The sequence below is a fragment of the Sander lucioperca genome, chromosome 7 (assembly GCF_008315115.2).
Source record: "Sander lucioperca isolate FBNREF2018 chromosome 7, SLUC_FBN_1.2, whole genome shotgun sequence".
NCBI classification, from domain to species: domain Eukaryota; kingdom Metazoa; phylum Chordata; class Actinopteri; order Perciformes; family Percidae; genus Sander; species Sander lucioperca.
Window position 1 is genome coordinate 20,061,427 of NC_050179.1, and position 27,328 is coordinate 20,088,754.

The window sequence follows — 27,328 nt, forward strand, 5'->3', positions numbered from 1 at the left end:
ACTCATGATCCGTCTGTGGTTTTTGTGTCTCGCAGTGTTTTCAGGTGGCTTTAAGGATGCTGGACGCCTGTTCAGGAGCAGCTGCGGAGCTGCAGAGAGAAGACTTCGACAGGCAGATCTTCCAACACCTCAGAGAGACTCCTGACCAGAACAACAATGCTGTGAGTTAGACGGTTAGACACGACAAAACCACTATTTCCTCCTCTTTTTTTCACTTTCTCTTTCTGTGTGTCTCTCTCTTCTCACCACAGATTGTAATCAGGGGTCCTCTTCACACTTGAAAACTGAATTTTCAGATCAAGTTTCAAACAAATATTTAAAAAAAGCCTTTAACTTTTGATGAGTATTTGTCTCTTAACTGCTACTTTCACAAAGAACCAGGGCAGCTTTTTTCCCAGATTCTTGACTTTTCCATTCTGATCTGCTGTCATAAAATTTACTAATTTCTTTCGGTAACACTAAAAAAGAGTGACATGACACTGTCATGAACACATGACACTGTCATAACACATGAACCCTAACCCTAACCATAACTTGAATGACTTTTAATGACAGAAGCGTTATGTCATAAACGTTTATGACTTGTTTATAATGTTTATGACACGTTCATGACAGTGTCAGTGAATTTTAGTCTCAGTCACATATTATGTATCAGCAGGCAGTTATGTTGACCCACAGGCTGTACTGTACACGCACAGGACCATAGAGTACAAAACTGAATTGTACGGGAACATGTTTAATTTTCTCTCCTCCCATTCTGTCTGCTGTCAAGCTGCGTAAATCGGTGTGCCTGGCTCTGTCTAAGATGTGGTGCGACTCACAGCTACACTACAGCATGCTGGAAAAGGCCTGCGAGGACGGAGACGCGACATTGGCTGAGTGTCTGATCGAGCTGGGCGCAGACATCAATGGGAAAACCAAAACTGAATCTCTCATCTACCAGGTCAGAGGTCACAAAACCTCACATGCCAGGGTTAGGGAAAGTTTAGTCTGGCATTGCCAGACCTTCCTCCACAGCGCTGCGGAGGAGGGTCTGGCTAGTCCACACAGCATTCCGGGATGGGAGAAAAACGTGCTCTGGTTTATTGGCATTTCTTTAAACCAATCACAGTCGTCTTGGGCGGTGCTAAGCGCCCGAAGGAGCCACGGGGCCTCTGCAAAATAGCCTCGGGAAGGAACTTGTTTTGGTCAAAAATGTATACGTTCAAAGGTTGTTTTAGTCGTGCAACAGAAAACTCAGATTGGACAGATAGTCTAGCTAGCTGTCTGGATTTACCCTGCAGAGATCTGAGGAGCAGTTAACCATAGTCCTCAGAAATCCACCCGAGTTTAAAATTACAACACAAAGAAAGGGGAAGGTAACGGACATCCAGCTGAAAAGCGTGACTTTCGGCAAAATTTCCGGACCAAATTAACGGACCAATCCCGGAAGTGGAACTTCGTGGATTTAGACTAGGGAAAGTTAGACAAATGTCATCATGTTTGTCAAATAACATCATGTTTAATTTGTTGAGGGAAGTTATGGTTTCACTCCTGACACTCTGTGTTCTTTTAGCATATTATCTCAAAAAAGCTCAAAACAGAATTCAAAAAGTCTTGTTTTGAAAACAGATGTGGGATATTTGGACATTTTTCACATTAATGGCATGGTTCTCTAGGATTGGCAGTTGGTTGGTCAACCACTTCAGTCCAGACCGATATGTCTTTAACTAATCGATGGACTGCCATAGAATTTGGTACAAAAAAAAAAAAAAAAAAACGATGCTCAGGATGAATTGTAATTATAATGTTTGACTGGACAACATTTTGGTTTGTCCATAGCTTGCAATTGTTAGCATGCTAACACTCTAAACAAACATACCTGCTAAACACCAGCGTGTTAGCATTGTTATGTGAGCATGTTAGCATGCTGACGTTAGCATTTAGCTTAAACACTCCTTGTGTAAACAAACCTGGAAAACAATATACCTATTTGATGATAATGCTGAAACTTTTAAAAGAACCATTAGTCAGTTGATCTGCAGAATTTGGTTGTTTGTTGATGTGAATGTTACATTCTCTTATCTGTATTGGCATCATAAATTGTTAAAATGTTGCCTTCCTGAAGATTTATCTGCGTGAACCTACCTTGAACCAATCCTCTTTTCCTCTGGTGCCCCTTTCTTATCTATCTACTCTTAAGTCATCAAAGTGAATGGAGCGGTTCTTAGAAAATGTACATAGTCTTGTGTGTCTCTTAAACCTTGAGAACATTGTGACCTCAACCCTGCTTCGGTTCACTATGTTCTCCGAGATCTCGTAACTGCTTTAAGAGTCAGCTCACAGAGGTCAAGCCAGTAGATACAGATAGCTTTATTTATCCCCGAAGGGCAATTCAGTTTCTACAGTCCACGGAGACATACACACATTCATACTGCCAGTAATCAATGACAGAGGGAGCACAACAACAAAAAAAGGTGCGCGATCCATAAGTATGCAAGAAGAAAATATTTGAAATAAGAACTGAACAAATACAATAAAAATGCAATAAAAAGGGACGAGATAAAATAAAACATGTGCCAAGTGTATTGCACATAACAAATTACAGTGCACCAATTTTAAACACATATAACCAATATGAGGTTTGTGCAAAATACCGTTTGATTCAAGTAGACTTCCATTCAAGATATCTACTCCAGCTGCTCTGCGGAAGATGACTAGGATAGGAACGGCAAAACAATTGTGATCGGATTATTTCATAACATTTGTCATTTAATAAGTAGAAATACTTCATATTTCCTGGTTCCAGCTTTTCCAACGTGGGGATTTGCTGCTTTTCTCCGTTTCATTTGATTGTAAATTGAAAAATAACTTTTTCTGCCGCTGATGAGACAAAGTAGGCAATTAAAACTTTTGAAAATATGAAAACATTAGCTAAAGCACTGGTAACTTGTAATGGACGTTTGTTTGGGTTTTCGTTGTTTGTTTTAGATATTTTATAGACTAATAGATAAAGCTGAGAACAATTAGAAAATGTTTGATACAGTGCCAATACAAATAGTACAGCTAACAAAACTCCCAATGCAACCAGACACATTAGGCCAGGTGTTGGTACTGGACAGTTTTTTTCAAACTGTACCAAAATTCAGTTTCAATACTCAGCCCTACTAATAGATAGAATAAAGTTCAATCTCAATCTCAATCTCAGTTGTTAATTCTGTGCTTTCTTTTTCAGGTGTGTGAGCGAGGCGGCCCTCTGGAGCTGGTGGAGCTCCTGCTCAGCCGAGGTGCCCACGAGCAGCACCTCCGCAGGGCTCTGGCTGTGAGCGTGAAGCGGGGCGAAGGACCCACAGTCATTCAGCTACTGGGCCGTCTGGGTCTGGACCTCAACAACTGCGCCCTCTGCCTCGGGGGCTTCCGGCTGGGCCGCCTGGATGCCGCCTGGCTCAGCCCCCTGCTGACGGAAAGAGGCAGAACATACAGTCTCCGTTACAAGAACAGTGAGGAGGAGTTGATGCTTTTCTCTGTTTTATAACATTGTAAATTCAGGTTTTGGACAAAACAAGTCATTTGAAGGCGACTTTTCTGACATTTTCTCGAACAAGCAGTTGATCAGTTAGGAATAAATATTTAGTTGCAGCCCTGTCCTAATGTCCATGTACCGCGTTTTGTCTTTAAGGTAAGGGTGTGAGTTTGGCGAGGTACATTCAGTCTTTCCAGAGGTCCAAGAGTCTCGGTGGTCCTAAATCTCTGGGCGACCCGTGTCTCACATCTGGCTACATTTCTGACGAGAGCGACGACTCCAGCTTCAGCTTTGTCTCCATGGACGACAATTTATTTGACGATATGGAGAGTGACGGTAAAGTTCATAGATGTCAGACTTTTATGCCACACGGAGCACAATTATCAGGACGGTTTAACCTATATAAATGAATATGATCCACTGTTTAGTTCCAACACAGGGAACAAATGTCTTCAGACTTAAAGTGGAACTTTATTACATTTATACGCCTGAATAATAGAAATACATAGTAGATGTAATTCTTCTAAAACTAAACTAAAATAATCTGTTAAATGTAATACTGTAGTTCTATTGTGCTCCAGCAGTTGAAACAGTAATCTCTCTTCACTGTAACTTTGTTTTCTCAGAAACACCACTGAAGTTTATACTCGGTAATATCCTGTGCTTTTCCACTTCAGTATTTAACACAACGTCATCCATCGGAACTTTTTTTCACAGTCTGTTGCGCGTTAAAGAAGCCACATTGATTAGTTGTAGATGTTTTTGAGTTGTGATTAGTCTCAGTGTATTACTGAGTGTAGCGATGCTCATCTGGAGTGTGACCGCTTACTTCAAAAGATCAGAATCTGAAAATACAGCCCTCCTCCTGCAGCTCTCCCCTTCCCTGTCCCAAGCCACTCCCTTCATGCAGTAACTAGTACTATAGTCATTCATATCAAACATCCCAATCGTGACTGTAATCCCGATGCCCTTATATACCAGCAATTCTATGAGAACCATCCTCCTGTTTTCTTTGCAAACTTGTGGACCTGTAAAGCCCTCTGAGATGAAATTCTGTGATTCAAGGCTCTAGCTACATAAACCTGAACTTGACTTAGCTAATGAGCCTTTATGGTTATGTTAGCAGAAACTATTAGCAACATTTTCTCTCCATCTCTGAAACGCTTCACCGATATTGACACGTGTTTATTGCGTTGATTGTCATTCTCTCTTTTAGACCCTTTTTGAGAAGTCCGTCTTCCCTTTTTCGCGTTCCTTTGCAGCGTTATTGCCAATGCTGGAATAGCAACTTTTTCTACAGGATTTTCCGCCATTGAATCAGGCTTTCACCATCTGAAGGGATGTGCACGCGCATCTGCATTTGTAGAAGAGAGGATAGGAAGGCTTTCTCTCTCTAAAATGACCTGTGATTGGCAAAAGTCTCCCGTCACAGGCTAGATATTCTCAAGCCTAAATGCAGAGCCACGAGGAGTTGCAGAAGTCTAGTTTTCTCTTGGACCACTTTAATCACAATATGCTGGTTATGGATTTTTTTTCCCAATGACGCCAAAAACACTGCTTAACCCCAGCTTTAAGTTGATCATCCAATATATGTGATTATATAGTGCCTCAAATGATATAAAGATGAGCATCTACAGAGGCTCTCTGTAAAGTGTGCGTTTGTCATTGCCTATGAATAGATTTGTTGCAATATGCATCTGTCTGGAAGATTTTTTTAGCTCAGCAGTCTTTAGCCCCTGACACACCAACCGGACAGCCGACCGTCGGACTGATCAGTCGGCTCCCCGAGGTCCAAAAAGTGCCTCGGAACACACCGAAGCGACTTGAGCGTACGTTCTGCGCGTGTGCGAGACGTAATACATAAAATGAAAACCTGGAAATGACAACGCGTCACGTGGGTCTGGCTTCTCCGGCCAATAGTAATGGCGGCTTGTTCATTTTTTTTTACAATTTATTTATTGAAAATTTTCAAATCAATAACAAAAACAACAACAACAAAACCCAACAACAATGTAATGGAGTCATCATAATTTAACATCCAACCCCTCCCACCCCCCCACCCCAAATGTGGCGTACACAGATAAAACGAGAGAATAAAAAAAAAAAGGGAAAAAGAAAAGGTGAGACAAATAAGTTAAATCAGGATAGCAGTTATTACAAAAATGCTACATTCACAGTTGTGACACGAGTACCATGTGTAAAAAAGAAATACAGATAAAAAGTACAGAAGTTTGTTCTGGAATATAGAGCCACACAAAAGCCCCAAACACCCACTAGTGCCAGCAACTCCCTAAAGGACACTGCAGCACAGTTTTCAAGTTTGACCCTGGGCATCACAATTAGGAGATATTCCATTTCGTAGAAAGGTTACAAATCCTCCCCAACATTTATCGAAGAGTGACGGCTTTTTCTTAAGATTAAACATGATCTTCTCTGACGTTAAGTATGATGAAAGCTCGTTAAGCCACAACGAAACCACAGGGGGTTCCTCATTTTTTCCAGTGAATGGCTATACATTTATTAGCTGCGATCAGGGCTAGTCTGATAAAGCGAGTATTGCCTCTCGCATTGATTGGTAAAACTGACAGATCCCCCAATAGTGTCAGTCATGGGTTGGTTGGGATTTCCACCCCCACAATTGTTTTAACTATGTCCAAGATGGCTCTCCAGTACTGCTCCAGATTTCTACATGTCCAGAACATATGTAGAAGAGTACCTGCTTCAGTCTTACATCTGTGACAGTATTCCGAGTAGCTACTATTCATCCTATGAAGGCGCTGAGGTGTCAGATAAACCCTGTGAATAAGATTAAACTGCAAGAGTTTGTGTCTACTGTTGTAGGAGAATGATTCAGAGCTCTTACAAATCTCCTGCCATTCAAAGTCCTCAAAAGCATAATCAATGTCCATTTCTCACTTAACTTTCACATTAAGGGTTTTGTTTTCTGCCAGGCTCACAATCTCGTATTTTACGAAAATAGTTCACTGAAACGTGTTTCTGAAAACATTTTAAGAGAGAAATAGGCCATGCAGTTGCTGAATCTGTCTTCATTTCAGATCGACAAAGGTCAGTTTTCGTCAGATTTTCGTCAGATTTTGAGAGGCGTTTGTCACTCATCCCGCTCGTTATTTCCGGGTTAGCACTGTTCCGAGTCCGAGTCCGACTGCCTACAAAGGCTACAAAGATTGTTTTTTTTTTTTAAATCAATGGAAATAGCTTATCAAAAAAAGAATGCAATTAAAAGTTTGATGTGAAAATCCTAGAATATAAAGGATAATTGAAGAATAAACAAAGAAAAAAATGTGGGCTTTGAGTAGCAACAATTTTCATATTGCAAATGATAATCAGTACCCTTTGAAAATTAAATTACACGGGGGAACAGTAACAAATATTATTCTAACAAACCTGAACCTCAAACTGAGAGGAAAAACATACTGTTCTGTGGCAGTGAAAGGATGTATGAGGTAGTTTGGTTTGAATTGGTTTCTAAACTGAAATGTTGTGTACCTTCTGATGATAATAATGTGTGCTTCTCCTTCTGTAGGGAGTGATTCCCTGTCAGGGGTTCTGTCTCCAAAGCCGCATAATAATTCAACAGAAGAGTTGAGAGAAGGGTCCTTCAAAAGGAAGCAGGGACGCCGCAGACATGCCAGTGCAGAGGTACTGTAAAACATCTTCATTTACAGCTTGTGTTTAGGACAGTGGTCAGAATATTGTTTTCGTTGGAGTGCGCTAAAATTAACATCATAAAGGATAGGATTTCAATTACTTTTAAGTGAAATATCCTTGCAGTCTCTCTCTCAGTAATAGAACTGTAAATCCTACCCAAATGTACACCTCTTCCCTCACTGTTTAGTTTTTCTCTCTGGTGTTTTTCTTCTTTTGCAGAGTGGTCCAACTGAGAAGGAACACAGCGAGCATGTACACAGGAGATACGGAAGGACTGGCTCAAGCCAAAAAGGTTTCTCAATCAGATTCAACTTCTACTGATTTTAAAAAGCATTTTTCTTTAAATAATAATTTATTTGATTATAGCACCTTTTAAAGACAGAGTTCTTACTACAATTTAACAGGATACTCACTCTGCCTACTAACAGATGAAAAAAGGAGGTAAAGTTAGGTGTACATTTCAAAACATGTTATTTTGCCATCCATAATTATTCCAGTTTAAGTTGGATAATGCAAGAAGTTTTAGTTTATCTAAAAGGGTTTTTCAGAGCAGCAATTTTTAGTTTTTGTTTCAACAGAGGCTTCCATCAGATTTTAGCTAACGATTTGTCGCCCCCTCAGGGTTTGGATTTGCGGAGAGCTCTCCCAAAGAGAAGGAAAGGATCCGCCTTCTGGACCTGTCGGGGAACGAGCTGGACTCCCTGTCCTGTCTGATGGATGATGGCTTCGTCCAGCAGCAGCTGGGGCATCTCCTCCGTCTGGACCTGAGCCACAACAGACTGCTGGAGTTTCCCTCAGCTCTTTGCCAGGTGGCATCCAATCTTACCCGAATCACTAGACTGAATCAAATAATAAAAGGAACACGAACACTGAACCTTTTTGGTTTTTTGTTTGACAGAGTTTGAAGAGTCTGACTCGGTTGGACCTGCAGGGTAACCAGCTCCAGTCGCTGCCAGTGGAGCTGCTGTCTCTGCTCTCACTGAGCATGCTGAACGTCTCGCGTAACTGTGTGGGTCCCCTACTGACCTTTGACCCTGCTGTCACCTGCCGATCACTGCGGCAGCTCAATCTTTCTTTCAACAAAATCACCAAGTTTCCTCACGAGCTGGGCCGCGCCACGAGTCAACTGGAGGAGCTGTTTATGGAAGGGTAGGCTGCTAGTTTTAAATTCTCAGATGAGCAGAGAATCGAAGAGTTCATCGTGGCTGTATGAAACTCAAGTGTAGTGTTGTAGTGTTTTTTTTTCTTCTATTTGAGCACTTACATTATGTTGTTATGAAGTCAGTCTGGCAGTTAGTGAAGTGAAAGCACCCACATGAATGTCCCTTTTTATTGTTTTGACATAATAAGATTTTCCCTGGACTTTTGCATTTCTGATAGAAGGACATGTGGACATTTTGAAATTATGAAATTGGATTTTCACATTTTATCGCATAGCAGAACACTGGGCATGTCTCCAGTGATTATGGGGTATTTCCAGAGATGGGCCAACTTCTATTGTGTATAAGTCGTGACTTCTGTTATTAACTTCTATATCAGTACAGAGAGGTAATATGATTGTTGTCTGTTGTAAATCTAAATCATAGTAAACATTATTTAATTTTCTCTATGGGACAGATTTCTCAGATACGTTTTGAGATAATTTATTTTTGGCATTTTTTATTATGACATCCAAGAGTGGTCCTGGTTGAGGTTATATGCACTGTAACCATTTGGCTACATGGTTAGGATTTTTGTTTTCAAGTAAGTTCAGTAGTAGTTCATAAAAAATAGTAATAATGCACAATATAAAGAAATCTTCAAATCAGAAATGTCTGTGGCCGGGTTAGCTCAGTTGGTAGAGGTTTACTCCTCGACGCAGTGGCCGCGGGGTGTACAATTCAGAAAATGTCACTATTCGATTCGATATCGATTTTCAGGCTCAAGATTTGATTCAAAATCGATTTTCGATTCAAAAAGGATTCTCAATTAAAAAAAGGATTCACAGTATGTAAATGTAGTTACTTTTTTTATTATTAAAAAATATGAATCGATTTTTGGAATTCTATGAATCGATTTTGAATCGGTAAAGCTTGAATCGCGATTCGAATGTGAATCGATTTTTTTGCACACCCCTAATTATTAGCATCTCATTCCCCTCCATGCAGTCATCCTCGTTATTTTTATGTGCTGAATAACCTAGGACAAATCTAACCTTTTTGTATTCTTCAGGTTCCTCAGCAAAAACATAACCATACTATTTTATGACAGCATCATGCATCCATATGTCTAATTGCAGAATGGTGAAGACAACTGTTTTTTTTTTCTTCTATTTTCCTTCTCTTTTCAGTAACAGTATAACTGAGCTTTGTGTGCCTCTGATTCTGCCCGAGATCAAGCTGCTCGATGTGAGCAAGAACAGCGTGGAGAATATTTCTCCAGATTTCCTGACCGCCTGCACCAAACTAGAAACTTTCAGTGCCTCCATGAACAAAATCTGTGAGTACTATTAACTGATTAGAAGATACAAAATCTGCAATTGAAAAGCATTGGGCCTTCTTCGTCTGCCTGCTATGTACTCTGGAATACACTCAAGCACCACGTGACTAAGATTCCGTGGACAGACCAAGCAAACGCCCAGTTTTAGAGAATATTTAAGCAAAATGGAATTACTGTTCCCTCCAAAACACATTAGAATCAGACTGTTGGCATAGCTTTAAAGGATTTTACACTTTGAAAGAAATTCATTTGATTACAACACCCCTATCAGGTCAGTCCGGATGATATTTAAAAACTGAAAAAAGAGCTTTAATCAAAGTTGTCAGTCAAATATATTAGAGATTGGGATCCATACAATCTTGATAAATTTAGTGTTGAATTTCAGGAGAGGATTTTTTTTCTCCAAAATGCAATGAGCAATTGTTCTACGTTCATATTTTGTGAGGTGGAGACACAAAATATGAACGTAATGCTTATTGCTTCTTTTATTTGACCAATACTTAGATTGATGGACTAAATGTTTTGGGACCTCTTAGGTAGCATTAGGGTAGTTATGGTTTCTCTTTTCATTTTGTGTAGGTTGGAAATGTTATTGTATAATACTTGTTTACTTTTTTATTCAAACAATATGATTGTATTTATAATGTGTATTATTGGCTAGTGTCTGGGCCCCTTTACACAAGCTTGAAATAGCTTACCAGGGTGTCCCATTTCACAGAACTGCATTATGACTTGTACTTGTCTTTAACTTTTGTGAATAAATTGAACCTGGACCTGAAACAGCTTTACTGTCCTCTCCAGGTTCCCTGACACATCTCCCATCCAAGATCACCACACTGAAACTAGCAAACAACAGCTTTACTTGCGTTCCTGAGGCGATCCTTAATCTCCCAAAGTAAGTCAGATACTCAGCTGGTTTTCACATTTCCATATCGCTATCACAATGTCCCATGGACACTAACTTACTCTCAAATCTTGATTTTCCTTTTTATAATAAAGATTCCATGCATCCCTCTTCTTATGGTACAAACGTTTTTCCCTTCTGCGTGTCCAGCTTGCGGTCAGTGGACATGAGAACCAACAGCATCTCTGATCTGCCTGGCCCGGGACTCTGGGAGTCCAGCAACCTCAGAGAGCTGATGTTCAGTCAGAACTGTATCAAAGTTCTGGATCTGAGTGGGCCGACCTACAAATGGACCAGACTGGAGAAACTCCACCTGAGTGACAACAAGCTCACTGAGGTAAAGTTTACATGATTTTCTCCAGCTATCATGAACCCTTATTTCATTGTTCTAACACTAACGGTGGTGGCAGTAGCTCAGTCGGTAGGGAGTTGGGTTGGTAACCGGAGGGTCGCTGGTTCAAGTCCCTGTACGGAGTGTGGACCGGTAGCTGGAGAGATGCCAGTTCACCTCCTGGGCACTGCCAAGGTGCTCTTGCTCGGGGCGATGTCCAGCACTCGCAGCCCACTCACTCTGACATCTCTACATGTGCATGTATAGGACCTGAGCGTGTGTGTAAAAATTGTAATTTCCCCACTTGGGATCAATAAAAAGTATAAATTATTATTATAAAAAATTAATTATGTGGCTGGGTTGGTTCAGTGGGAGAGCAGGCGCACGTATACTGAGAGGTTTATGCCTCGACGCAGAGGTCCAGGGTTCGAATCCGACCTGTGACAATTTCCTGCATGTCTTCCCTCTCTCTCCCCTTTCTCACCTAGCTGTCCTATAAGGCAGAAAAAGCCCCAAAAAAAATCTTTAGAGAAAAGAAAAAAAATTATTACCATTACTAATCAGTATCAAACTAATGAATGCTGTGAAAGCGCAGTATAACTTTGATGGTTGTACCGTCTCTGTTCAGATCCCTCCACAGATCGGCGTGTTGGAAGATCTGACCTCCCTGGACGTGAGTCGTAACACCAACCTGCGGTCCTTCCCTGACGAGATGGGGAAACTGGGCAGACTGTGGGACCTGCCGCTGGACGGTCTTCGACTCCAGCTGGACCTCAAACTCATTGGCAGCAAGACCAAAGACATAGTCAGGTCAGGGGCTTTACAAACCGGAGGGGTTTTATTGTTAAGATATTAAAATTAAATGCTATTTGAATGTCACTTCTTTAGATATTAATCTCAAATCCCATCTGGGCTATTTTCGCTACAGGTTTTGATCACTCTGTCTTGAATATATAGAAGAAGAAATAAAACGAAATAAATCACATAATAAAACAGGGCTGTCCAATTAATCAAAATTTTAACTGCGATTACGATTTGACACGAAAATGAGAGTTATCAGAGTAAACAGAGTTATCGAGAAAAAACGATTATTTTGCACATTACTATACTCTTATTTTGTCTTGTGTTCTGAGTGAGAAAAAAAAGTCCAAATGGTAAAAGTATTAAGGGAAATTTCACAGTTTTAAGTTCAATAATTGCAACATCTTTCCTAAAGTCAATGTGTAATTGTGTTGAATAATCGTGATTTCAATATTGACCAAAATAATCGTGATTATGATTTATTCCATAATCGAGCAGCCCTATAATAAATGCCTTTCCTCCACCCTCTCTCCCAGGTTCCTGCAGCAGCGGCTGAAGAAGGCAGTGCCGTACTACCGGATGAAGCTCATCGTGGTGGGGAATGCTGGCAGCGGGAAGACCACCCTGATCCAGCAGCTGATGAAGCTGAAGCGCTCCCAGTTGAACTCGAAGCAGGATGCCGTTGGCATTGACGTCCAGGACTGGACCATCAGGGAGCGGGACAAGAAGAAAATGGTGCTGAACGTCTGGGACTTCTCAGGTTGGCTCTCATGTAGTCTTGTTTCATTCATCATTTCCATGTCTAACTGTTGGCCTCATGTCTTGACTGCGGCAGCTTACTGCTGCCACAGCCCAAAAAAGAAAAAACAGATGAGCCATATTCCTCAATTTATCCATTATCTGCACAGTTTCCTCATTCTAACAATAAAGGGTAAGTTATAACGTTTTAAGATGAAAATGTTTCACGTTATAAATAAATAGTATATTGTTATAACAAGAAAAGTTTCTTGTTATACCGCGATAAGTTTGTATGTTGTAATAACATGAAACACATCTTGTTTTAACATGAAAATATCATTATTATAACATGATACCGAACCATTTCTCTTTTTCTGACATTGCAGCAATACACTGCGGTACTTAACCAAAGAAACTTTAATGGAGATGTTTTAAGTTCACTGAAAAGCTGTATGAACTGTGTATAAAGTGATTGAATTCTGTTCCTGAAGTTAGCTCAAAAGTCATCAACAATAGGTAGTTCTTCTCAGTAGTAATCACTTGATTTATATGTCTTATGTCATGCACGTGACACTGATTAAAATGGGTTTTACTTACGTTTTATAGCGAGGTATGTTGGGTATCATTCAGCTGGTGTGATGTCTTTACCACACAGGTGGAGAGGAGTTCAGTGGCTCTCACCCTCACTTCCTGACTTCCAGAGCTCTCTACCTGGTGGTATACAACATCAGCAAAGGAGCCAGTCAGGTGGACGCACTCAAGCCCTGGCTCTTCAACATCAAAGTGATTTTATTTTTAATCCTGTTGATTAATTTATAAAACATCACAAACAAGGGACTAAAGGCTTCAGCAATACCAAGTTTCTATTGGTAGAAGCTAAGCTTTGATTATTTCTTAAGCCATTGTTTTGCGATATATTGTAAGTTAATGATAATTGTAATGGAGGATAAAAAATTTGATATGGGAAAGATCATACATTTCTTTTGTTTGTGCTGTGTACTTTTAAGTCAGCTGCCACTTAGTATGTGTTTGGTCTTTGTTAACAAGCCTGTCTACTATTAACATACATTAAACACGTGGTTCTCAACCCGGGGGTCGGGACCCCCCCAAGGGGTTCGCAAACTAATTTCTGGGGGTCGCCAGATGGATTGGGAGAAAATAATGAAGACAACTAGAAGGGGGAATGGTTTTTACATTACTGTGTGAGTTTGGTACAAATTTTATATGTTATATTCAGAGCTTCATCAGGAGGTCCTGGAACACAGAAAGGGGTCTGAAGGCAGGTCAGGGGGAGAGAAAAAGTCACAAACGCTGTAAAAATCCACAGAGCCTGGAGCACATTGGACAAGGCTAGGTGTGAGCCACTAAAACTAAACTAAACATCATTAAAGCAAAGCATTATTTGTTTATGTTTATGAATCTCGTTGTCGAATAGGGTGGGGGGGTCGCGAACACCTACCTCATTAGGGGGGATCATGACTCAAAAAGGTTGAGAACCACTGCATTAAACTAAATACTGGAGTAGCATTTACCTTTCAAAATTGCATCTCATAATGGAAACCGTGTCACATTATTGGCATAGTTATTTCACTTGTATTAAAAGTCCCATATTGTAAAAAATGTCTTTTTTTATTATAAAGCAGATTGAGGTGTATATAAATACTGTGAAAGTATCAAAGCGCTCAATCCACAGAGAAATGCTGCATTCAGTAACTGTGCCTTAAAAGGAGCCGTCAGGACGTCCGTACGGTTGTAATGTAACAACTATACTACATATAGGTAGAAAGTACCACTAAAGTGCTGTTACAGTCATTCCCCGGCTGCAATGACGGTGCAGAGGCAATGAGAGCGCATATGCGGAATACCTGGGAATGCTGACCAATCAGAGCAGACTGGGCTTAAAGAGACGGGCGCTAGAATGGAGTGTTTCAGACAGATGTATGAACCTGAAAATCAACATAATTATAGGACCTGTACAAAATTATTTTTTTAACTTTTTAAACTTAAAAATGTTTTGGAAACCACAGCTACCTTTGAAATGTCAATTATGTACATGTGTAGATATTTCTTCCCTCTTTTGAAAAATCCCTACACTCCTCTCTATTTCAGGCCGTAGCCCCTCTGTCTCCCGTCATCCTGGTAGGAACCCACACAGATGTGAGTGATGAGCTGCAACTTCAGGCCTGCCTGACCAAGATCAGAGAGGAGCTGCTGAACCACCAGGGCTTCCCTGCCATCCGGGACTACCACATGGTCTCCGTCTGCGAGGACTCGGACGCCATGGCCAAGCTCCGCAAGGCCATCGCCAGGGAAGTCACCAGCTTCAAGGTAAAAGGACACAAACAGCAGATTAAACCTTTTCTTTCCATTTATTTAGCTCTCCTCTGTCCACATATTGCACATTATTACATTAATAATTATCATTATTACTATTAATTATTAGTAGTTAAAAGTTATTGATCGCACCATGATTTAATGGGAAATGTGCAATCTGGGTAGAATTAAGTGCAATATGAGGGGGAGGATGTGTAGTGGGTTCTCTTTCTTCTGTGAGTGTGGGAGAAGGTAGGAGGGTCTTGTGTGAGGTTTATCAAATGTTTATTGAACGCATTTGCATGAGATAATGTATGCTTATGTTTTATGCATGTTTACTGTGTGTTTATGTGTGATGTGTCGCCATTTTTGTTCTCTTGACTGCTCAAGACGAATTTCTCCTATAGGAGACAATAAAGGCTTATCTTATCTTATCTTATAATTTCATTCCCCTTCCACAGATCCAGGGCCAGCCTGTGATGGGCCAGTTGGTTCCAGACAGCTACGTGGAGCTGGAGCGCCGGGTTCTGCAGGAGAGAACCAGGGTTCCCCCAGAGTTCCCCGTTCTCAGGCACCAGGAGCTGCTGCAGCTTATCCAGGAGAGTCAGCTGCAGCTGGAGGAAGCTGAGCTGTCCCACGCTGTCCACTTCCTCAGTGAAGCCGGTCAGTCGTGTTCTGGGCTGCTGCATTCAACATTCAACCGGCCTTTACATTACCTTGATATACCTTTTTAATTGAATATAGCGTCCTAATTCAATAATATCACCCAGCTCTCCTTCATTTTAGCATCAGCACTTCAAGACAATACTCTGCAGTATAACCTGGATTCCCTTTGAGTCACAGCTGTTCAAAACAAAAACAAACAAACTTTATTCCTTAATCGGCACATACACACAGTACAATGTAGTGCAATTCTATTACTGCATTTTAACCCATCCTAAGTATTAGGAGCAGTGGGCAGCTTTTTACGTACAGCATCTGGGGAACAGTGTCTTGCAGATAACATCCCTGTTATTGTATGAATTTAAATCTAACTGTGCCTTCCCTTTAACACGTGCAGTCACTTTTTCATATGCTGGTAGGAGGAGAAATAGTAATCCATACGAAGATAGAGCTGTTCTACAACACACTGACATTTCATGATTAATTTGTTTTGAAATATTGTCTCAGGGATCAACAATATATTAGACTGGGTAAACCCAGCCCGATCTGCCGGCGATTTGATTTCGCCCTGCAGCTCAGGCTGGAAACCTGTACATTTATCTATCCTGCTTCCGTTACAATTTTTGCGGGGACCAATCACAAACTGGCTTATCCACCTGGTGCACCATTGGGGGGTTTAACACGATGATGATAGAGAAGCGACCAAGCAGCTTCTTGTTTACATTCGGCCACCGAAGCACAGCAACCCGTTGATGCCGCTGTCGCTGCTACGTCACCTGGATCGTTGGTCTGATTGGTTGAAGGATCCAATTGCGTACAGAGTCATTTGAACTATGCCAGTTGATCACGCCTCTTGTGCAGTAGAAAACACAGAGCAGACTCCCCAGACTAATGTTCATTCTTAAAAGTTGAGCTTGGTCTGGTGATAGCCAGACTAACAATATATCTGACCAAGCCAGTTTTTTTGTTTCTCCTCCTCTGACATTGAAGGGCTTTTACTGCACTTTGATGATCCTGCGCTTCAGCTTCAAGAGCTCTACTTCATCGACCCACAGTGGCTGTGCAACATCATCTCCCAGGTAGCTTCATCCGCAACACCCAGACACAATCACACATGCTTCAGGCTAACTGAGCTCATTCTGCTTAGCAACAACAACAAAGAAAGCAACAGATTCAAATCTTGAAAGTGAGAATAGACAGGATTATAGAGTTAACTATTTAGTATACAGGAACTATTTAGAGTTGAATAAGGGGTGGGGAAAATAACAAGCTTCCTTTTTTTTCCCGGACATATTGTTTGTTTAGAACACTTTATAGATATTGTTTTTTCCTTTTGTATGTTGCAACACACTTATTTTATTTTTGTTCGAAATAAAATATAGAAACCAAGATTTGTTCCCTAGTTTAGATGAAACTGTAAGATGCTGTGTAATTTTTAATAATGTGTATTAAATAAAACAGCATCTAGGGGTGGCCTCTAGCTCACCCAGTAAGAGCGTTCGCCCCATGTTGGCTGAGTCCTGCAGCGGCGCGGATTCAGGTCTCTCCCCATTTCATGTCTATCCACTGTCTCTACATAATAAAGGGAAAAAGCCCCCAAAAAATAATCTTTAAATAAAATAAAACAGCACCTTACAGTTTTATCTAAACTACGAAACAAATCTATTCTCACTTTTACGTTAGTAGGCAATTGTTCTAGCCTAGTTGTTTTTATATCTAAAAGAGATTGTTGTGATTCAACTGCATATCCTCTATACCAATGGTTCCCAATTTTTTTCACATCAAGAACCCCTAAACTGACACAAAGTAGACCACGGACCCCCATTTGAAAAGATTTTGTCCATGTTTATTACAGAAAGTGTGAAACCCATGGCCAAAATAGTCATACAGTCTGTCATGACTGTGTTACTAATGGATGGAATTATAGTGAAAATAAATGATTCCCCCTTTTGCTGGTAACCCCCTTAAGGACCCCTGAGGGTCCCCAGACCCCACTTTGGGAACCACTGCTCTATACTGTACATACTCAGATAAAGTGTGTTATTTACAAGCAGACATCAGCTAGGGTTGCACAATATTGACAAAATGTGATATTGTGATATCGATTATGAATATTGCTAATATATCGATATATATCGATATTAATTTTGATATTTTTAAACATATGTAAAATTACAAAAGTTATGGGAAAACGCATCAAAATAGATTCATAACAAATTAAACAAGTTTTCTTACAACACAAGTACTGTGTAACTTACAACGACCATGTCTACAGAACAGGACATGTTTTACTGGTTGTACAGTATAAAATATATAAAGAGAACAGGACATTTTCTTTCTCTTCTCTGATTCGTTCCGTTTTGTTGTCTCTATCAATTTCTTCACTTACACTGTCACTCTGTCGAAATATGCACACACGTGGTACGCTCCATAGGGTTTGTCACGTAAGTGGACCCGTGTGCTGACGTGCACTAACATGTGCAAGTGGCACGGTAACTGGCCAATGAAACATGATCATTATAACGTTTCAAGCGGGCTCTAAATCAAACACAACTAACCCACACAGCTAACGGACACGGACGCAGCGCTCCACAAAATCAACTAAATATTGCATACTTATTGCAACACACACGGTATATTGCGATAACGATATTGAGTCGATATATATCTTGCACCCCTAACATCAGCTGTTACAAAAACAAGTATGTCTCCAAAGAGGGTGCAGAAATTATTCACATTACTTCTACTCTACTACTCTACTATTAAATGGGTAATCTAGATTTAGAGAGCCATTCAGAGGCCACATAAAAGGCCTCTTTTAACACTCATATACTGTATGCAGGTACATGATTGCTAAAGAATGTGTCAGATCTGTCTGGTGCACAAATTCAGGTGATGTCTGTTCTCTGTGTAGAAACTGACATTAAAGAGCTGTGGCTTCTGGGAGCATCCTAAAGGAGTTGTTCAGCGCTCAGTGGTGGAAAAGTTTCTGTTTGAGACCAAATGTTTTCCCAAGAGCCACGTGACGCAGTTCTTCAAACTGCTGGAGAAGTTTCAGATCGCTCTACCCTTTGGCGAGGACCAGCTACTGATACCCAGCAGGTATGTTTTCATATTTAGTTTTTTTGCAGCTACAGATGTCTGTGTTTTTTTTTTTGTTGGATTGTGCTGTTGTAGAGGGACCAAATAAATTGGCATATCACAATATTTCACGGTCTCTATCCACTCTATCTATCTCTTCTCTTACAGTTTGTCCAAACACAGACCGGTGATAGAGCTGCCTCACTGTGAGAACTCAGAGGTGATTGTGCGTCTGTACGAGATGCCGTACTTCCCCATGGATTACTGGTCTCGCCAGATCAGCCGCCTACTGGAGGTCTCTTCTTATTTGCTTTGTGGAAGAGGTAAATTGGACGTACAGCAGAAACAGCCACTCTTTCATTAGGGATGCTACTCTGCAGATACAAATTTTAAAGAAATTCCCTCCCTGTTATCCAGGAAAAGCAGTGCGACCGAACCGGATCTACTGGAGGAGAGGCGTGTACCTGAGCTGGTCCCCAGAGGCCTACTGTCTGGTGGAGGAGAACCCCTCCAGCTTCGTCAGAATAACTGTGCCCTCTTCACGCAAAGGTGTGGATAAAAAACAAAGAAAAGATTAAAAAAAAAAAAAACTCAGATCTTGCTGGACACACAGCCTCCATAATCCATACAGCATTTCTTTTTTTAAGATTATTTTTTGGACATTTTAGGCCTTTATTGACAGGACAGCTGAAGAAATGAAAGGGGAGAGAGAGGGGGAATGACATGCAGCAAAGGGCCGCAGGTCAGAGTCGAACCTGGGCCCGCTGCGTCGAGGAGTAAACCTCTATATATGTGTGCGCGCTCTACCAACTGAGCTATCCGGGCGTCCCATACAGCATTTTTCTTAATGTTATTTAGTTATATATATGTGTTATTTGTTTCTGTATTTATTGTTTTCATATCAATGATTACATATGTTTATATGTGTACCCTCCAGGCCGGGTGCTGCTGGGTCAGGTGGTGGATCACATCGACTCCCTGCTGGAGGAATGGTTTCCTGGCCTGCTGAACACTGACATGCACGGCAGTGGTGAGGCTCTCCTGAAAAAGTGGGCTCTCTACAGCTTTGAGGACGGGCAGGAGTGGAGCAAGATTCTGCTCGAGGACCTCTTCACATATTTTGACAATGGTAGATAAAAAAACGACACGTTTTGTCAGCATGAATTGAAGACGGTTTCTTTTTTAATCCATAAAACGTTGGTACAAAACACATTGTTTGGTTTCGAAAATTCAATTCAATTCAATTTAATTTATAATATCAAATATTAACAAGAGTTATCTCAAAATACTTTACAGATAGAGTAGGTCTAGACCACAGTGGTGAGGAAAAACTTCCTTTTAGGCAGAAACATCGGACAGACCCTGGCTCTTGGTGGGCTGCCATCTGCCAGTTGGGACACAGAGACACTGATACAGATATAGAGAAATATGATTCATGATAATTATAGCAGTTGGTATGTGGCAATTATAGTAACAATAAAGATAATGGAACTATGACTAGAAATAATAGTTTAATAGCAGTTCAGGGCGTAACAAGGCGTAGTAGGGAGTAGCAGGGCATTGCAAGGCGTAAAAATACAAGTGTAGAAGCACCTCACTTGAATCATTCCACATGCATGGTTCCAATTATCTAAAATCTATTATGTCTATTACATTATGATCGTAGATTTTCTGTTGGTGAACTCGAAGGACCCCCGCTGCACACTTCCCATCTCTCAGATCGCCCCTGACTTGGTACTGAGTGACCAGCCTGCAGGGACAATACTGGACAGTGAAGAGCTGGATGTAGACATGTCTAAAGAGAACCGTCTGGGTCCGTTTATCTCATTTCCACATAATATCTGTTATTGAAAAATAAATATATGTTCAAATACAACTGATATATAACACATAAATATATTTTGTTTTATAGGGGATGGTGGCTTTGGGACTGTCTATCGAGGAGTCTACAAAAATGAAGAAGTAGCCGTGAAAATATTCAACAAGCATGCATCTGAGCTTTACATCTACAGACTCCTCAGACAGGTACCACTGACGATTTAAAATAAGAAACCCCATGATGCATGTGTCTTGGACAATACATTGACAAAGTGCCTTGCTCAAGACAACCTCAGCAGTCACTGAAATGAAATACATAACAGGCTCTCACAGCTATCCTCACTCATTCGAGCATACAATTGTAAATTTGGAAAGAGTGCTTTAAACTTTTACGCTCCTGTCCGATGGATCTTACTTCAGGATTCTCTCAAATTAGAACAACTCGTTTCCATTGGGACGTTCAAGAGGATGCTTGAAAATGTGTTACATACAGTACCAGTCAAAAGTTTGGACACGCTTTTCCCATTCAAGTGAATGAGAAAGCTTTTGACTGGTACTGTAGGGACTGCTCTTGTTTTTAAGAGCCCTGTTATTCGCCTACATCATTTGTTTTTATTGTTTATATGTACTGTAATTTTGTGATTGTTCCTTTTTTTTAGATATTGTAATTTGTGTATTGTTTTATGATCAGATTATTTATTTGCGCTGTAATTAGGGCATCATTGGAAAAGAAAGCTTGCTCTCAATGGCCCTCCCTGAATAAAGGTTATAATAATAATAATAATAATAATAATAATAATACATGCACTTGACGTACGTGTGCTGCTGTGAGTCCATCTGCAGATGATTGAATACTACAACAGGAAGACAAGTCAATCCCTATTTTCTGTGCATCTTTGGGAAATCTAGTTATTTACATGTAGTTTACTGCCACCATCTTTGACTTACTTCACTTCTTTTCATTGTCTGTTTTCCTGCAGGAGTTGGCGGTGTTGGGTCGTCTCCGTCACCCCAGCCTGGTGGGTCTGCTGGCAGCCGGCTCAGTTCCTCAGGTCCTGGTGATGGAGCTGGCACTGCGAGGCTCACTGGACTCCCTATTTGAACATGAGAACGGCAGCCTGAACCTAAAGCTCCAGCACAGAATCGCCCTGCATGTTGCCGACGGACTCAGGTACAGAGTCGGGCATTACATTCCTTGTCTTGTTCAGCCTGTCAACTTTTAATTTTTTCTTTAGAATAAATGGAGGTATTGCAAAGTTTCCTCGAAAGGTTTGGAGATTGCAGACAAGTTATGGAAAGTGTGATTAAAGTCTTTTGCAGTCCACATTACAACTAGATACAATACAGTGTAAATCTGATGGCTAAGTGCAGAGCTACTGTCATTTCACATTATATATGTGTTGTGAAAACATTTGACAGTTTGGAAAGGAACTTGCTCTGCTCATTGTTTAACCTGTGTCATCAGGTACCTTCACGCAGCCATGATCATCTATCGGGATCTCAAGCCCCACAACGTTCTTCTATTCAACCTGAAGACCGATTCCGAGATCATCGCCAAGATTACCGACTATGGCATCGCTCAGTACTGCTGCAGCATGGGAGTGAGGAGCTCAGAGGGCACGCCAGGTTAGACGCCTCATCAAACTTTATACATCTTTATTATATATGAGTCATTATAAGCCGGCACGGTGGCTCAGTGGTTAGCGCTGCTGCCTCACAGTAGAGTTCGATCCCCGGTCTGGGCAGGGCCTTTCTATGTGGAGATTGCATGTTCTGCCTGTGTTTGCGTGGGTTTCCTCCGGGTGCTCCGGTTTCCTCCCACCATAAAGACATACTGGCTAGGTAACTAGGACTACAGTTGAATATTAGCCGACTGGCTAACATTGGTGCATTTACAGAAATGTTGATTAATGTGCATTGGCCCAATTAAAAAAAAATAAAAAATGAAACCTCTCACCTGAATATGGACCTCTGATAAACTGCAGTCAAACTGTCGGTCACATACTGTAAGGTTATTCTTACAAATCAGATTTTATTTTGTGTGTAAGCCATTTTGTATAGCTTTTAAAATGGATTGCTGTATATCTGGCAGGTTTCCGAGCACCAGAGGTTGCCCGAGGCAGCGTGATCTATAACCAGCAGGCTGATGTGTTCTCATTCGGCCTGCTGCTCTATGACCTCCTGACCTGTGGTGAGCGCATCTCTGACGGCATGAAGTTCCCCAGTGAGTTTGATGAGGTTGCAGTGCAGGGGAAACTGCCAGGTAATAATGAAAGAGTTCTGTTGTACAGTGTTTAATGTGTTGCTGAAAGTCTGAACTGATGTTAGCCATTATCCCACCAATATTTTTGTTGGAGGGTATTTTTTTTTTAGGAGATGTGAAATCAAATTTTAATTTACACATATTTCAAACAAATGCTATTTCTTAAATGTGATGATGCACTTGAATACATCATCAGCATCGCACCTTTTTATTAAAATACCTGACAATTGATTTGACAGTCATGACAGATTCTCTTCTTGTGTTTTAAATTTTGTTGTCAGGATGAGCCTTGTCTTTTGGATCACAGATTTTTCATTTGACCACGATTTTATGGCGACCAGTTTTATGTTAAACAGCCTGCTAGATATTTGAATCTCATTTAATTAAATACAAAATGCAATATATTTGTTTGTTTTTTACCTTATCTGACTGTATTAACATTTTCTGATAGTATGTGAAATAGTTATGTTCAAAGTTATGAATGCCATATATCTCTTTTTTTATTTTCATTTTTCATTTCTGCACTGATTTGAAAGGTAAAGTCACAACATTTACTGACATGTTCACTGCCTTCTACACAGATCCAGTGAAACACTACGGTTGCTCGCCGTGGCCAGGCTTCCAGACGCTGATGAAGGACTGTTTGAGGGAAAGCCCTCAGGGTCGACCCACTTCTGCTCAGGTTAGGACCTGAACACCGTGTAACCGCGTTAAGCGATGCAGCACCACACATAGTGGCTTTAAGTATAGATTTCAGAGACCATTTAACACATCATTAAAGGACAATTCCGGCACAAAATGAACCTAGGGGTTAATAACATATGTGTACCGAGTCAACCATTCTCTGGGATCTGTTTTCATGTTAATCGAATGTGTCTCTAGCTTGAAACAAGCTAGCGCAAACCGGTGATTAGCTTATAACGCTAGCCTTCGGGGCAGAGGGTAAATCGCTATTTCTACACCACTAACAAGGCTCAAAATAGCACCACACTTCCACAGTAGCATAATGAGGGTCCCTACATGTTAACCGAAGCATTGAGAACTTTGTAAGTGTACAGACAGTTTATTAAAAAGATAGATTATAAAGACAGTAGCGTTCATGTTTACATGCGGCCGCCATCTTGGGAAACAGTCATGATCAGTCGAACGATGAACGTCGTATTTGAGCTATGTTACTGGTTACTGGTTGCACGGCGTTTGTCGTTCGACTGGTCATGACTGTTTCCCAAGATGGCGCCCGCATGTATACATGAACGCTACTGTCTTTATAATCTAGCGTTAGAAGCTAATCACCGGTTTGCGCTAGCTTGTTTCAAGCTACAGACACATTCGATTAGCATGAAAACATATCCCAGAGAACTGTCGACTCGGTACACATATGTTATTAACCCCTAGGTTTATTTTGCGCCGGAATTGTCCTTTAAGTATTTGTGTCTTCTGTGATGTGTGCAGGTGTTTGATAGGCTGAATTCAGGGGAGATGTTGTGCCTGATGAGGGAGCTGGTGGTTCCCCGGGCGTTCAACGCTGAGTGCTTCACAGTGAGCTCCGGCAGCAGGGACGGCCCCTCCAACAGGCACAGAGCCTGGCTGGGTGGCGGCAGCAGCACCCAGAGGCTAGGCTCCATCACCGCCGTGGACCTGGACACCAGCACAGTCACTGCACAGGTACCAACAGCGCCGTTAACCTTTTCTCGATCTCAAATGTTTGGTTCGGTTTTATTTTGAGGAAAACGGGGCTTTTTAAAGCCTCTTAACAGCTACATAGGTGATTTCAGTTATTATGGCTGACGTAGTCTTGCTTTGCCAGATCTTCCTCCACAGCGCTGTGGAGGAGGGTCTGGCTAGTCCAAACAGCATTCCAGGATGGGAGAAAAAGGTGCTCTGCTTTATTGGCATTTTTTTAACCCTTGTATTGTCCTTCGTGTCATGGGGACTTGGTTAGTTTATTTACATTTTGTATTAGCCTGTCCAAATGCGTTCGATCGCAGCTCGGGTCTCTGGGACCCCCCGTGCCAGTTCGCGTGAAATGACATCACATAGTACACGGTCACCAGGGGACCCAAAGCTCAATGCCAGACCAATGCAAAAACATCAAATAAACTGAACTGGTCCCGGGAACCCAAAGGACAACCAATCACAATTGTCATGGGCAGCCGGTGCCGCTGCAAAATAGCCTCGAGAAGGAATAAATCGACTGGAGTTTAAAATTCCAACACAAAGAAAGCAGAAGGTACCGGACATCCGGCCGAAAAGTGTGAAATACGGCAGAATATCCGGCGGCAACAGAGCAATCCCGGAAGTGGAATGTCGTGGATATAGACTATGGCTGATTGGACTCAGGTTGAAGGTGGGCCGGAGCTTAGATGGGAATTTATTAGGTCACAAATCTTTTCTACCAATAAGAATGATGAATGTGTCATTTGTCACGCCCCAACAGGTCCAACAAAGCTAGCAGGAGACTCTGGAAGATGTCAGTCAATCAGTCTAGACACACCCACACATTCCTGGGAAGAGTTCTAATCAGCCAGGTTAACTGGAAACACCTGTGTGGGTGTGGTTAGACTGAGAGACTGACATCTTTTTGAATTCACTGTTAGTGTTGTTGCACATGTTAGGGCGGGACAAATGACACCTTTGTCATCCTTATTGGTAGAAAGAATTTGTGACCTTATAAGTTCCCATCAAAGCTCCGGCCCACCTTCAACCTGAAAAGAGTCTAATCAGCCAGAATAACTGAAAACACCTGTGTTTTTACCTCTGTGTTCAGAGGCTTTAACAAAAACTAAAGCCACTCTTATATTGGACGTGGTACTTCACAGTTAAAATCATGTCCTAATATTAGTCAGTCAGTCCAGTGCATTTTTAAGTGCAGTGCAGTTTCATTCGGTTACGCTTGGCATAATGGCTCTCTAAGTATGAGGAAGTATCAGGTGACATATGGTTGGATTACCTTCTCATTCCTCTTCTAATCAAACATCTTTCACTTTCACTGGAGGACGATGAAGATGCCTCTGTGTGGCATTGAATGTGAATCAAATTACTTTGCACCACATAAAAGTTTCGTACATAAACTGCCTCAAACATGCACGTAAATTATAGACCTGCAAAGATTCATGGATTAGTTGTCAACCCTTGAATGAATCGCTAACTATTTTGATAATCGGTTTGAGTGTTTTTTTTTTATAAAAAAAGGTTCTCTGATTGCAGCTTCTTAAATGTGAATATTTTCTAGTTTCATCACTCCTCTGTGACAGCTAACTGAATATCTTTGAGTTGTGGACAAAACAAGACATTTGAGGACGTCATCTTGGGCTTTGGTAAACCCTGATTGACATTTTTTACCATTTTATAGACAAAACAACTAATCGATTTATCGAGAAAATAATCAACAATGAAACAAACACAGTTAATTGCAGCCCTAGTAAATGAATAACCATTTATTCTGTGAGCATAGCAGCCATGTGAATGTGCATGCAGAGAAAAGACAGTGACCAGGTATAAGGTGCCATCTATGAATGTTTAGTCAGCTATTTAAATTTACGTTGGTGTCGTCCAACCTACTAGGTTTACCCGTCTCACTGATAGGAGGCCCTATCATTAGATGTTGAGTATTCAATTCCCAGTAGGATCACTCGGTGGTGTTTGTGGGTAACCACCTGCTACAGAGATACTGGAGAAGCTTATAGAAGGCTTTCTACCACAGACACACAATGACACGAGTGCACAATCACTTCATTAAGTCAGACGGGGGGTTTTCTTTTTTGTTCTTACTAACTGTTTAACCCTTTGAGTGTGTTTTTACGGCGACTAATTACCTTTTTCCATAAATCAAGCACGCCTCGTCGCTTCATGTTTTTAAAGTTGGCTCTCTCACTCTTGCAGGAGATTGACAACAGTCCCGTCTTGTGTCTTGTGACCGTCCAAATCCCAACTGAGTCCTGTGATTGGCTGGTGGCAGGCACCCAATCCGGCTCTTTAGTGGTCGTCAGCACTCAGGACACGTCGATTTGGCACCGCCTGCAGAGTGTCAGAGACGCCGTCACCTCACTGTACTTCCATGTACACCCTCATCGCACGTAAGATTCAATATTTCTTAGGTTTTGGCCTGACTACGAGTCAGGGGGCCACAAAAACATTAAGTTGGTCTTCATCCTCTGAGGATTATGAATAGGTCAGGAATCTGGCCGGAGATATGAATGAGCCGACCAACCAACCGCCTGACATTGGCATAATAATATAATATAACATATATATATATATATATATATATATATATATATATATGTATATATATGTGTCATCACCATCAGTATCACAAGTTGGCGATTGTGGACTGAATTTGGTCTTGAACTAGTCTAGAAATCTAGACGCACCCTAGCGGCAGCAAATGTAATTTGCAGCCAGGGGGGTTTAGGCACTCTCCATTGGCTTGTGAGCTGGAAAAACCAAACCCTAGTCAGGCCAATCACATCGTGTATAGAGTCGGTAGGCGGCTTATGGCTGCTGCTGCTGGGAACAGCGGTCTTCTGGATGACTTGGAGTTAAGCTTTTCTTTGAGAAAAGAACAAAGAATGGCACTGAAATCATTCTTAAAAAAGGAAGATGGATGCCGACCGGATACGGCAAAAGTTTAATCTATCAACTAGCTTCACTACCTTCTTCGTTGCTCTGCCTGGTTGTAGCGCTATCTTATTGCGTGCAGAGGGAATTTGAAAGACAACCGTTTATCCTGCCCCTCGGATTGAGCTCCGTCAATGGTGAGTTCCC

General features: G+C 41.2%; 1 protein-coding gene across 3 annotated transcripts in view; it reads left to right on the plus strand.

The window, feature by feature from the left end:
• Positions 1 to 27,328, plus strand: part of lrrk2 (leucine-rich repeat kinase 2) — a 52,450-nt gene that overhangs the window by 17,942 nt on the left and 7,180 nt on the right. For all 3 annotated transcript variants that reach the window (XM_031295303.2, XM_031295301.2, XM_031295304.2), the window contains exons 17-45: positions 36 to 161; positions 773 to 943; positions 3,215 to 3,479; positions 3,659 to 3,838; positions 7,047 to 7,162; positions 7,391 to 7,463; positions 7,793 to 7,980; positions 8,070 to 8,320; positions 9,501 to 9,649; positions 10,451 to 10,544; positions 10,704 to 10,890; positions 11,513 to 11,694; positions 12,222 to 12,445; positions 13,079 to 13,206; positions 14,533 to 14,751; positions 15,198 to 15,399; positions 16,390 to 16,478; positions 18,314 to 18,501; positions 18,649 to 18,803; positions 18,898 to 19,029; positions 19,418 to 19,609; positions 20,147 to 20,293; positions 20,393 to 20,505; positions 21,279 to 21,469; positions 21,764 to 21,924; positions 22,391 to 22,561; positions 23,143 to 23,243; positions 24,014 to 24,226; positions 26,444 to 26,637. In XM_031295303.2, coding sequence (XP_031151163.1) covers positions 36 to 161; positions 773 to 943; positions 3,215 to 3,479; positions 3,659 to 3,838; positions 7,047 to 7,162; positions 7,391 to 7,463; positions 7,793 to 7,980; positions 8,070 to 8,320; positions 9,501 to 9,649; positions 10,451 to 10,544; positions 10,704 to 10,890; positions 11,513 to 11,694; positions 12,222 to 12,445; positions 13,079 to 13,206; positions 14,533 to 14,751; positions 15,198 to 15,399; positions 16,390 to 16,478; positions 18,314 to 18,501; positions 18,649 to 18,803; positions 18,898 to 19,029; positions 19,418 to 19,609; positions 20,147 to 20,293; positions 20,393 to 20,505; positions 21,279 to 21,469; positions 21,764 to 21,924; positions 22,391 to 22,561; positions 23,143 to 23,243; positions 24,014 to 24,226; positions 26,444 to 26,637 — 4,802 coding nt within the window. The remainder of the gene's footprint in view (positions 1 to 35; positions 162 to 772; positions 944 to 3,214; positions 3,480 to 3,658; positions 3,839 to 7,046; positions 7,163 to 7,390; positions 7,464 to 7,792; positions 7,981 to 8,069; positions 8,321 to 9,500; positions 9,650 to 10,450; positions 10,545 to 10,703; positions 10,891 to 11,512; positions 11,695 to 12,221; positions 12,446 to 13,078; positions 13,207 to 14,532; positions 14,752 to 15,197; positions 15,400 to 16,389; positions 16,479 to 18,313; positions 18,502 to 18,648; positions 18,804 to 18,897; positions 19,030 to 19,417; positions 19,610 to 20,146; positions 20,294 to 20,392; positions 20,506 to 21,278; positions 21,470 to 21,763; positions 21,925 to 22,390; positions 22,562 to 23,142; positions 23,244 to 24,013; positions 24,227 to 26,443; positions 26,638 to 27,328) is intronic.